This window comes from Crocodylus siamensis, chromosome 2 (assembly GCF_052110815.1).
Source record: "Crocodylus siamensis isolate JL-2025a chromosome 2, ASM5211081v1, whole genome shotgun sequence".
Lineage (NCBI taxonomy): Eukaryota > Metazoa > Chordata > Crocodylia > Crocodylidae > Crocodylus > Crocodylus siamensis.
In genome coordinates, this window is record NC_143396.1 from 211735804 (window position 1) to 211749130 (window position 13327).

The 13327-nt window shown below is 41.1% G+C and overlaps 1 protein-coding gene across 1 annotated transcript; it reads left to right on the forward strand.

Annotated features, from left to right (window-relative positions):
- The first annotated feature begins 9740 nt into the window (after positions 1-9740).
- Positions 9741-12852, forward strand: RAG1 (recombination activating 1). The gene is given in 2 exon segments (XM_090034632.1): positions 9741-10568; positions 10570-12852. Coding segments are annotated over 2 exon segments (3111 nt in total).
- The last annotated feature ends 475 nt before the right edge of the window (positions 12853-13327 follow it).

Sequence of the window (13327 nt, forward strand, 5' to 3'; positions counted from 1 at the left end):
TAAGTAAAAGAGCTGAGCCTTCCACAGCAGAGCTGAGGTAGATTAATGGAACAGCCTCTTAAGATGCATCTAGACATTCATTAAGGCACCTCAGATACTCCACATTTAGTTTAGTACTTGCTTAATAAAGTACTAACTAATTGTGCAGTAACTACAGTTACTACACAGTAGCACCAGTGCACGGTTATTTTGTGATGCTTACTGTACATTGGCCTAATAACACCGAACAGTAGGCTATTAGCATGGTTTTTAACCGCCACACTACTGTGCAGTGTTATTAGCTAATGTGCAGTAAGTGTCTTGTGTAGATGCGCCCTTTGAGAAGATTGCATTGCCACTTCTGTTTGTGATGAAAAATCTTCAGTCTCCAGGGCCCTTTTGCTGAGCACATGCATGAGTGGATGTATATAGACAAATAATGAAAAAATGATCACTGTCATTCTAGGGCTGCATTTAATGGGATAAAAAATAAAGAATAATCCAGACATTGACATTTGCTTTTTAAGTGGCCTATATGCTTCCAGGAAACGATCACTGAAGAAATAATCTGAAATCAATTGGATGAAATTCAGTAAGGACAAGTGCAAAGTCCTGTACTTACGATGGAACAACTTAAACTGGCGAATGACTGGCTAGGTAGCAGAACTGCAAAAAAAGGACCTGGAGGTTACAGTGGACCATAAACTGAATATAAGCCAAAACTGTGCTTTTCTTGCAAAAAAAAAAAAAAAAAGGCAACAGCATACTAGGTTGTATTAATAGGAGTGTCACTTGCAAAGAAGTGATTTTCCTCTATTTCGTTCCACTCTATTTAGCTCTCATGAGGTTTTACCTGGAGTACTGTGTCTTTTTTTGGTCTCTACATTTCAAGAAAGGTGTAGACAGATAAGAAATAATCCAGCGTAGAGCAAACAAACAAACAAAAAACAGGGACCCAGGGGTTGGACTAGATGACCTCTTGAGGTTTCTTCCAGCTCTATTTTGCTATGATTCTAGGATCATGTGAAACACTGAGAACAGTTTCCCCTAGTGTACATAGGCAGGATATATATATTATGCTAAGTGTTAAGTTGGTGTGACCCTAGTACCTGATCTGTAATTCAAATCTGTTAGCTGATCATTGACAGTAAATGGGTTTGAGCTCAATGCTCAATTGTGAAGCTAATGCAATTAATTAGGATAAGTTTGTGAGATGTTGCCATGGCCCTGATTGTGATGAGTAGGTTAATATACTCATTATGGATAATTCAACCTGGTTTATAGCTCCACTGAAGTCAGTTGTTCTCACTTCCTCCAGGGCTGAAATTGGTCCCCCAAAAATGACTGAGCTGCATGATTTGAACCACATACCTTGGGGATCTGTACAAAGGGTCTTGTTGACTTCTGTGTGAGCTGCATGTATACAGAAATGGTACTGTAGAATGACTGAGAAATGGCCTTTCATTTGCTGGTGGGAAAGACATTTTCATCCCATGAACGGAATAATGAAAAACAATGGTCTCAGGTGAGTGATGCTCAGCTTCTGGTTCCAGATCCCCAAGTAGTTTTTCAAACTGTTTCATGTGTTCTTCCAGGAACTCAAACCTGAATATCATCTTATGCTTGTTACTGAAGTACCCTCCCATAGTACCTGTACACTATACAGGCAGTATAGCAGTATACACAGCAGCTATCAGAATTAATCTTGGCCAGACCAGATGCTTAAAGGAGGTGAGTGAGCATGCACCCTACATCAAAATGAATGGCAGCATTAGCAAGGAGTTAGAAGAGGAACTCAGGAGCACTGGAGCCACATAAATAATGTGCTAAAGACTCGTAAGCACTTAATTCACATAAATAATGAATAATAGTAAATAATGGCCGTATCTATACGTGACTGTATATCAGCGCAGCAATACGCTATGGCAACAAAACCTGTAACGTCCGTGGACAAAACCCGTGACGATGCAGTTATGTCACCATAGCAATGTGTTCCCTCATTATAGCATGTTGCTACAGCGACATGGTGCCTAAAAATAACCATGCACGGCATGCATGGCGGAGTAAGAACAGCACCATAGCAGCACGTGTAGATGCGCTCAGTAAGCGTTATCCCTTTCATAGCTTTTGCATCCTTTCATGACCTTCATAGTTCTCTGTGTTTCAAAAGTCACCAGGACCCTGTCAGAGAACAGTGTGTATATGTAGCTAGGGTTTACCTAGCTACATATGTTTGGTTCTGACTGGCTGTTTGTTTCAGGTTGTTTGCTGTGCAAAGAGCAAAAATACAACAGTTTCCATCACTGTGTGACATTGGATAAGTCATTTCTGGTTGTTGTGCCTCAGTTTCCCTAACTGTAAATGAAGATAAAGATCCTTACCTAGCTTAGTATAACATTCTGAGGGCTTAAGATGAGAATCTCTCTAAATAGGAAAAATATTATTATTGTTATGACGAACTGCAAGCTAATAGGAATGCAGGCATCCATTGCAAGAATGGGAATAATCTGTATTCTGAACTGATTACAAAATCCAAATCAGAACTTAATCTGAAACTGTATTCTGAATCTAGCTTGAATAACCATATTCATTACAATCTTGAGCTCCTAATGAGTTATGGAAAGCTGACACCTCTGCTAAATGCTTATGCTGTAACCTAATGCGACGCAGCAACTATGTTCGCCACTTGGTGGTGCCAGTTGCATGAGAAAAACAGATACCCACGTTGCAGTAGTCCTGCACAAATTTAGCAGTTATGTTTTTGCTGGAATTTAACCACAGTAGATGCCCAAGCTCTAGCAATTCAGGATGAATTAAAATCTTGACTTGGGGCCAGTATCCACATGAGCCAGCTTCCCTACCTGTCATTTCATGTGTGCTTGGGAGGTAAAGCGTTTGGCTACACATATAGGAACTCAAATGGTTATTTGATAAACAAATTGTTGCTGTAGAGTGCTTTATGGCTGGCACTAAAACTCTGGCTTCAGGGAGAGGGAGCAGTTAGCTAACTACATCAGCGAAGTCCTGAGTGAGCCCCTCAGAGGGACAGATTGGTTAAACTACTTACCAACCTCCCCCCACTCCTCACAACCCAACAATCTGCATTGTCAGTGAACTGCACCTGCTGTTTCAAGATAAACCTGGAGAGTGTAGCCTGTGTCTATGGAGAGAGATTTTGATTGATATCTGCTGTTTCAGCCTGTCTTGAAAAGCCTTTGAAAAGGTCTCTGCAAGAGCTAGTGGGTGAATAGTATCAGTCAGGTTGTTAGGAAATCCAGACAGAAGGGAGATAGGAAAGGCAGCAGGGCCCAGGAGAGCCATTCTGGTGAAGGGTCTAACATTTTCAGAGGTTAATAGCTCAGCTGCAAGATTTCACTTCCTTCTGACACTTGCTATAGTTTGTCTTAGTCTGCGAAGAATCTATGTGTTTTCTTTTTCGCTATGGACCCAATCCTGACTTTTCCATTCACATGCCTCTCAAGCATGAGATATAATAGCACTTGCATCACCAAGTGCTAATTCTCATTTCAGGGAGAATTTTGCCTCAGTCAGAGTTTGAGTAGGGAGGCCAGGATTTGGCTCTGCATGCAGTCTGCATCATTGTGCATAATTTGTTTGGGGGTGGCTCATTGAGCCCAGTTACTGGGGTGCTGAAGGTTGTTTAGTTGCCATCTGCTCTGGTACATGGTGCAATTTGAACTGATTACTCAGAAATAGCTACACTTCTCTAAGTGTCATCCATTTAGCAGAGCCAAAGGCAAATGCTCTTTTGTGGTATTGGAACTGGGAAGTTTGCAACTTTCCTATCTAATTTTCTAGTAACAAGAAAGTTGCTCTCTGGCCTTGTATAAAAAGTCTTAAATACCCTCTTAGGGAGCACACTGTAGTTTGAAATAGAGGCAATGCTGGAAAATACAAACTGGGTGACCCAGGACTCCCTTTGGCTCTGCCAGTGGTCTGCTTTATCTGGGCAAGTGACTTGATCTCTCCATATCTCACTTTCCCTCTCGATAAAATGAAGATAACAATATTTTCTTTGATTTAAGTGCTTTCAGTTCTTTGGATAAAAATTGCTACAAAGAGCAAGGTACTGTTAGTAACTAGCCTAGGAAATTTGGGCTCAAATTTGGACTCTTTGGTCTTGATCACAAGTGGGCTTGTCTATACCATACCAGCCATACATCTCAAAGATCACAGGTCTGGGTATGCTTGCCTGCCCTTGTCTGGTGATGCACTCCAGAGCCAAACATTTGCCAGTGGCTTTGTCTACGTCTGCATTGGACTACTTCTACTATGCATTATTGTTACTGGCAAAAACCGCGTTAATGCGCTAATGTGCAATAGATTAATCCAATGGGCTTTACGAGTCACACAAAAAGCATTCATCTGTGTTAATGTGCAGTAGCTTTAGTCCAATGGGCATTAAGCGTCACTTAAAAAGTGTTCATCTATGCTAATGCGCAGTACTGCTGATTGAGGTGCATTAAATTAATGCCTGTTATTACAGGTACTAAACTTAATGTCCTGAAACTATGTTGAATGTTTAGACTCCAGCAGTTATTTGACCCCAGAAGTCTTTCCTGTCCAGAGCAGGGGGGCTGGACCTGATGGTCTCATGAGTCCGTTTCAGCCCTAAACTTCTTTGAATCTGTAGACGTGTCTAGGGAGTCTGTTCCAAACTCATCCCCAACACTTGTCAAGCCCTCAGCCTGAGAGTCCTGGGGACAAGTCCAGCCAACTAGCTCCCAAGCCCTGTGGGAGACACTTGACTGCATAAGTTGGGTCAATATAAACAGAGACCTCAGGCAATAATGGAATGGACTGTAGCTTGTGTTTTTTACTAGCCCCTAAGATGTGGGCAAGTGTGAAGATAAACTGGAATCCTGTGGAATACCTCTGCCTGGAGGAAGAGCCATTGCATGTGAAGGGACGTAGGTTTTATTTTGCTTTTCTTTTTTGTTAGTCTTCCAAGTTCTCATTCTTGGCTTGTGAACAAATGTCCTGTTTTGGGAAACTTGCTGTGTTGTTGCTAGAGTCTATTGTATGAGGTTCTGTATAGAGGCAGTGATCATGGAGACGTTGTGTGACCAAAAGAAGAGTTTTCTCCATACTTTACATTCTGTTTAGAGTTCATTCTTGAAGCAGAAAGGTTCCTTAAGCCAGGAATTGTGTTGGGATGATGCTCTCAAAAAGGGGATTGCCCTGCATGCTGTTTGTGACTGCGTGTTATTGAGCACTGCTATATTGTATAAATTAAACAAGTTACATAGTGATTATACCTCGTCTTTAAATATCAATTTCTCCTCGACTAAGAAAGCCGACTTACAAGACACTGGTCATTTGCTATTATCTGTCAAAGAGTGACACTGTTATGGGATGCTGGTGCAAAAAAAGAAAGGACACCACTTTGTGCTTCATATTGCACTTGCCAAATGGAAACACGATTTAAACAGGACTGAAAATACAAGCCAGTCTTTCAATAGGGCTACTTTTGTGAAGAAAGGACACAGATTTTCCTACCCAGTTCAGAACTGAGTGAAGAAGTTAGCTCTGCAGCAATAAAGAGATCATCCAAATACAAAACTTCAGCTAAGTAATGGGGCAGATGCCCTGGGGAATTACTCTGCATACACATCTCAGAGCCTTGGAGTATCTCATAAGAGGACTCCGTTTTTATAAATTTCATGGTTAAGCCTCATCAATTACCAGGTGCCACCTGGAGTCAAGAGTTCTGTGTTGCATGTGGCCGACAGTAGCTTGTGGTTAGCACCAGGGCGGTGTTGGGAGCTGGGAGGGACAGGGAAAGGGTGAGATAAACGGCCCCACAGTGAGCTTTAAAAAGCAGAGGGAACAGTGAGAAAGAGAGAGAGAGAGATCAATCTGTCTATCTTGGAACAAACTGAACGGACAAACGGCGCTACAAACTGGCAGTGAGTGACAGGTAGGCTGACAGTTTTAATGGCAGCATTCCAGTTGCCTGTGAGACCTGCAAAAACTGATTAATTTTCCTGTTTGAACATGCATATCATTGATTGTACTACATCTGTTCCTCCTTACTACTGAAAACCCTATTCATTCAGTGGGTTTACTCTTGGAGTAAGGTGATACTCAGGTGTGAGTACAGGCAGTGTAATCTGATCCTTGTTCAGAAGTAACTGAGATCTTCTGATATAGTAAAAAGAGGAATATTTTTTTCCAAGCTAAAAAGAGGTGACATTAAATACAGCTGTTAGATCCAATTAATTATCAATGTATCTGACAGCTGGGGGGTGGTGTTCGGGACAAGAACAGACAAGGACCTGACAGGAGTAAACAAGGAGGAGGAGGGTTGTTTAATGTGCCTCAATTAGAAAAGCAAAGAAAAAACAAAAATAAATGGAATATGAGGACTATATTCTTAACCCTAAGGTATCTGGAAGTCTTCCAATTGCCTGGGAACTGCAGAAGTTAACTAGACCAAATGTTTGATGAATAGAGTGTAGGCAAAAATTCTGTGCTGGCAAAATGAGTGGTCAGATGACCCAAGAGGGCTTGTTTGCTGTCTGTCTTTTTAGGATGTATTTGCCAAAAGGAAGTAATGAACTTTTGAACTTTTCCTCAGCAGTGGGTAAAATCTGTTTAATACATTTGAGCTGCAGAATAACAGCAAGCATTAGGCCATGACCCTAGGGATAAGTATGGAGCTAAGATACATTGTTGGAGGGTTAGACAAGGAGAGGAGGTTTTGGTTTAACTATGCCCATTGCAGGCTGGTTCATTGTAATAAATGTGTGGGTAGATTATAGGGGGTGTTGCTTGCTGGCTGCTCTCTCATGCTGGATATATACTGAAGTTGCTGCTGGAGATGCTGAGAAGGTAGTTCATTGCATAGGAGTATAGGGTAGGTGTAGACAAGCTCTTCAGTTACCCTGCAGGCATTGGAGTACTATTCTATAATCTTGCTTCTGGGGCAAGCCAGATACTGCTGTGTAAACAGGAGGTTTCAACACAGATGGGTCCAGAGCATGGTAAAGCCAGGGAATCAAGACAGTGGGTACAGTTCTCTATACAACTGGGCACAGCTGTGTAGGATAGTAGTGGATAAGTTTGTAGGCAGCAGAGTAAAAGCAAGCAGGACATCAGGCAGCAGCTGAAAAGAACAGCAGGGGATGGCAATACAGGCAGCGATATTCAGCCTTGCAGGCAGCTGGGTATGGCAGTGCAGGCAGATGGGTACAGCAATACAGGCAAGTTGTTCTCAGCGGGATAGAATTAAGAGAAGCTGGGAAGAAAACAAATCTTAACTTTTTTGCTGAGGTCCACTCGGGGGATTTTGAAATTAAACACAGCTCTTAAGTTGTGAGCTGAGTGGGATGACATGTCACTCTGGATCTGGAACTTAATCAAAGCAAGTACTCCTTTCCAGCTGGACTTTGGAAGATTGCATTGAAATGTTGCTCCGTTGAAAGGTTATATCTTAATTTTTTAAAGGTGATAATCTTTGAAGAATACTGTCTGAAAGACAGATCAAAACTTCAGACATTGAATGGAGTGTGTTCTTATGTAAAGCATCCTTGGAACTGACACAGAATCTAGGCTGATAGTGAGCATGGGAGCTAAGTGAATAAAGAGCATTTTTAAATAGTAATGTCAAATGAAAATTATATATTTTGAAGAAAAAGTTTCCCACTTCTGTTATTAACATTGACCTAAATTGTTAAAAACAAAATAAATGATCAAATCTAACTTACTCTTCACTATGCTCTTTATTTACTTTTTGCACTTCCTCTGGCTGGGCAATGAAAAATGGGCTAGTTCTTTTCAATTTTGTTTCTAATCTGTTTCTCTTGCCAATTTTCTTTTCAGGGTCTCCTTCCCTAGAAGGATGTTGAAAGTTCTGTATTCATGTGTATTAAATACAATATTTTAATGGCAACAATATTGCTGTTATAGTTGATAAAAGATTATTCTTCCAAAACCCGAAATAGAAGCCAGATGTGACCAGACATTTTCAACTTTCAGTTCTTCTAAATAACCCAGCTCAGCTTCCCAAATTTAAGCACAAGAATAGTTCCTATGGGTCAGATCTTCAGGTAGTCTAAACTGTCAGAGCTCTGTTCAAGTCACAACTGAGGATATACCCCATTAACTTTATTTTTTAAATTCAGAATGCATTTAAGTGTCTTGCTGAACAGGAAGAGGAAATCCTGACTCTGCATTGGTTTTGGGAGATATCATATCAGGATATGGTTACTCAGCATTTGGATCACTCAACTTGTGCAAAACCCTTTTAAGAAACTACAGCCAAGCAATCCCATTTTAGGTTCAGAGCCTAACATATAAAATAGAAATGATTGTTTTGATGACTTAAAGAATATGGTATAAGGCATGAAGACTTCCATTTCTCAGCTCCCAGTTTAAGTAGTGATGACCAGTCACGTACTATTGTAGTCCTCACTTAGAAACGAATTCCCTTGATTTCAGTAAAATAACTCGTGTGAGCATGTAGTACAGGAGTGAGTGGCAAAGATTGTGTAATGCTGTTATCTAATAGGTATTAGCTGCTCTACTGTATATAAAATGAGCAAGTGGTTCCATGCTGTTTCTAGGGACAAATGGGCTACATCAGATTGAGGCACATAACAGGGTTGTGTGAGGAACCTGAGTGGCTGCCATTTCCACAGCTATCAATCTTGTGCCTGTTATGTGTATTTAACAATGATTGAACCCTGTCTCCTGGACAAAAAATTCATATTAGTTATGATGATTGTGTATTCATTATTACACTGCAAAATGAGTTAACTGCTTTAAAAAGTTTGGAGGTTGGAGGGAAATACTAAAAGCACAGCTCAGGTTCTCTCCCATGGCAAACTTCCTTTACACAGATATGCCAGTGTACCTTCTTCTACAGTAATGATTCCATTCCATAGGTGAGGGATGCCTCTGATACAGGCTTGCATAGTAAATAATCTGGGTATATATGACACCTGATGAAGTGAGCTCAAGTTGACAAAGGCTTATGCTTTTTATATGTATCTTTGGTTAGTCTATAAGGTACATGTCTACCCTACCTTCTGCCTGATCCCAGCCTGACATGGCTAGTAACTACCCTTAAATACCATTAAATTTTACACGTCATTAGTGATATTTAACCAATGACAGTTTACACTAAAACTGTTATTTGCTGTGCTCACCTGCAAACTCATCCAGTATTGGGTATTTCTCCCAGCATCTTTTAATTGTAGCTACAAATCCAGAGTTACCTAAGGATTAAGTTATTTTGCTGCTGGGTATGGCCACTAAGATTTTTTGAAGAAAAGGTGCTACATGTAAAACTGGAATCTTTCTGTTAAACTATCTAGGCTCTACCACTTCAGTTAAAATAAATCTTCTTCAGTTGTTAGCATTGTCTCACTTAAATCTTGTTTTAAATTCTTGATCTTGCTTAAATTAGCCTCTATATTGTGGACAGGTTATTTTCCACTGTCTGTGCAGGTTGACATTCCCTTTTTATGACTGTCATGTCTCCATTGTATTCGCATCGTTTTATATTTATTTCTACAATAATACGGTATACTTCAGGAGGTAATTTACCTTCAAAGCAGCAAGTCAGATTGTATGAAGGAACATGCCAATTATAATCCATGTGATTTACACCTTGGCATCATTTTTCATGCTTGAATACTTCACTTACTTAAATCCTCTCTTTCTATTTTTCTCTCTCTTTCTTTTCTTCAGGTGATCCAGTTCCTGGAAGAATGGAGATGTTACCACCACCAAGCATGAACCTGCCAGAAGAAATCCAGCATCCATACACTAAGTTTTCAGAATGGAAATTCAAGCTGTTTAAAGTAAGATCATTTGAAAAGACACCTCCTGGGGATAGCCAAGTGGTAAATAAAGATAAAGCAGAAGAGGCATCCTCTTTGGACAAAGGCAATGTGGTACATATGGATGTAGTAATCCCAGTGATGGATAAACCAGTTGTGGTACAAGCAGAATTAAACGGCACTAAGCAGACACTTGAAAAAGATGCCAACAATCTGAAGATGCAAGATAATGCAACTCATCAAGCAAATCTGGAGGCGCTTTGCCGCATCTGTGGAGTTTCATTCAAAACTGACCGCTACAGAAGAAGTTATCCAGTGCATGGACCAGTGGACAATGAAACTCAGGGGCTTTTGAGAAAGAAAGAGAAAAAAGCAACATCTTGGCCAGATCTTATTGCCAAGATCTTTAAGATTGATGTGCGAGGAGATATTGACACAATTCACCCTACTCGATTTTGTCACAATTGCTGGAGTATCATTCAGAGAAAGTTCAGCAGTTCCCCATATGAAGTGTATTTCCCGAGGAACAGCACCATGGAATGGCAACCTCACTCCCCAAATTGTGATGTTTGTCTCACTAGCTGTCGGGGGATCAAGAGAAAGAAGCAGCTGCCCAACTTACAGCTTGCAAAACGACTGAAGATCATTGCAGAACGTGCTCGAAAAAACAGGTGTGGAAAGAACCAAGGAAAGCTAAACAACAAGAACCTCATGAAAAAGATTACCAATTGCAAGAAGATACATCTTAGCACAAAGCTTCTTGCAGTTGACTATCCAGTAAGATTTCATTAAGGCTATCTCTTGTCAGATCTGTGAGCATATTCTGTCAGATCCAGTGGAAACAACGTGTAGGCACTTATTCTGCAGAACCTGCATCCTTAAATGTCTCAAAGTTATGGGCAGTTATTGCCCCTCCTGCCTGTACCCTTGCTTCCCTACTGACCTAGTGACCCCAGTGAGATCCTTCCTAAACATCCTTGACTCTCTGACTCTGAGATGCCCAGTGAAAGAATGCGATGAAGAGATCTTGCTGGGGAAATATGGTCAGCATCTCTCCAGCCACAAGGAGATGGAAGGGAAAGAGATTTACACGCACATAAATAAAGGGGGGCGACCAAGACAACACCTTCTGTCCTTGACCAGAAGAGCTCAAAAACATCGTCTGAGAGAACTCAAGCTTCAAGTCAAAACATTTGCTGAGAAAGAAGAAGGGGGAGATATAAAGGCTGTTTGCATGACTTTGTTTTTGTTGGCTCTCAGAGCAAAAAATGAACACCGGCAAGCAGATGAGCTGGAAGCTATAATGCAAGGGAGGGGCTCAGGGCTTCACCCAGCTGTTTGTTTGGCAATTCGAGTCAATACATTTCTCAGCTGTAGTCAGTACCATAAAATGTACAGAACTGTAAAAGCTGTCACTGGGAGGCAGATCTTCCAGCCATTGCATGCTCTTCGCACTGCTGAGAAAGCCCTGCTCCCAGGTTATCATCCATTTGAGTGGAAGCCTCCTTTGAAAAATGTGTCTGCCAATACAGAAGTGGGAATTATAGATGGGCTTTCAGGCCTGCCACACTCAGTTGATGACTACCCTATTGACACAATTGCAAAGAGGTTTCGATATGATGCAGCCTTGGTTTCTACCTTAATGGATATGGAAGAAGACATCTTGGAAGGCATGAAAGCACATGACCTGGATGACTATTTGAATGGTCCTTTCACTGTGGTGGTGAAGGAGTCTTGTGATGGGATGGGAGATGTCAGTGAGAAGCATGGATGTGGACCAGCAGTCCCAGAAAAAGCAGTTCGCTTTTCTTTCACCGTCATGACCATCACTATCACTCATGGCAATGCAAATGTAAGGATCTTTGAAGAAGTCAAGCCCAATTCAGAGCTATGCTGCAAGCCATTGTGTCTTATGTTGGCTGATGAGTCAGACCATGAGACTCTGACAGCCATCCTGAGCCCTCTCATAGCAGAAAGAGAGGCCATGAAAAACAGTGTACTACTTCTTGAAATGGGAGGCATCCTCAGAACATTCAAATTCATCTTTAGGGGTACGGGGTATGATGAGAAACTTGTGCGTGAGGTGGAAGGCCTTGAAGCCTCTGGCTCCACTTACATTTGTACCCTCTGTGATGCAACCCGCCTGGAAGCCTCTCAGAATTTGGTCTTCCACTCCATAACAAGGAGTCATGCTGAAAATCTAGAGCGATACGAGGTATGGAGGTCCAACCCATACCATGAGTCCGTTGATGAGCTCCGTGATAGAGTGAAGGGTGTTTCTGCAAAACCATTTATTGAGACTGTTCCCTCTATAGATGCATTGCACTGTGACATTGGCAATGCAGCTGAGTTTTACAAGATATTCCAGTTTGAGATAGGTGAAGTCTACAAGAACCCTGATGCATCTAAAGAAGAGAGGAAGAGGTGGCAATCAGCTCTTGACAAGCACCTGAGGAAGAAGATGAACCTGAAACCGATAATGAGGATGAATGGAAACTTCGCTAGAAAGCTCATGACTAAAGAGACAGTGGAAGCAGTTTGTGAATTAATCCAGTGCGAGGAAAGGCACGAAGCCCTCAAAGAATTGATGGATCTCTACCTGAAGATGAAACCAGTGTGGAGATCTTCATGTCCTGCCAAGGAGTGCCCAGAACTGTTATGCCAGTACAGTTTCAACTCACAGCGTTTTGCTGAGCTCCTATCCACAAAGTTCCAGTATAGATATGAGGGCAAAATTACAAATTACTTTCATAAAACTCTTGCTCATGTTCCTGAAATCATAGAAAGAGATGGGTCCATTGGTGCCTGGGCAAGTGAAGGAAATGAATCTGGGAACAAATTGTTTAGACGTTTTCGAAAAATGAATGCCAGGCAGTCAAAATGCTATGAAATGGAGGATGTCCTGAAGCACCATTGGCTGTATACATCTAAGTATCTGCAGAAGTTCATGAATGCTCATAAAACATTGAAAAGCCAGGGCTTCACAGTTGATCCAGAATACAGTTTAGAAGACTCCCTGGAATTGGAAGACTCTTTGGAAACCAAGAATTCTATGGAATTCTAAATGCAATGAGCATTTGGAATTGGTTAACAATGAAGTCTTCCTTTAAGGGGGTGCAGTAATGTCTGCAAATTCCACTTTTACACTGGGCATTTGAGGGAATCTGTCCCTGCTTTGAGGAGTTTGGCACAATTCTTTTCTGGAAAATAGGTGCCAGAAAAATATGATGCATCAGTGTTGGTGTTATTTACCTGCCATTGTGTCAGGTAAAAGTGGAAAGAAAAGTTCTTCTTTGGTCTCAGATATTTGTCTGATACATAGCCAAAGTGAACAAGGTTTTAGACAAGGTGATGCAGGCTGAACACAATTATGAAGAGTTATGATGATTGAAAAGATTAGGATGGGTGTTTCTTTTATTTACATTATTGCATTTTATCTACTTATAAGCTGGTTTTATTTCTTTTTTAATCATTGGACCTTTGGTTTTTAGAAACAGGGATGTAACATGGAGGCTTTTAGACATTCATTTTGAGATAAA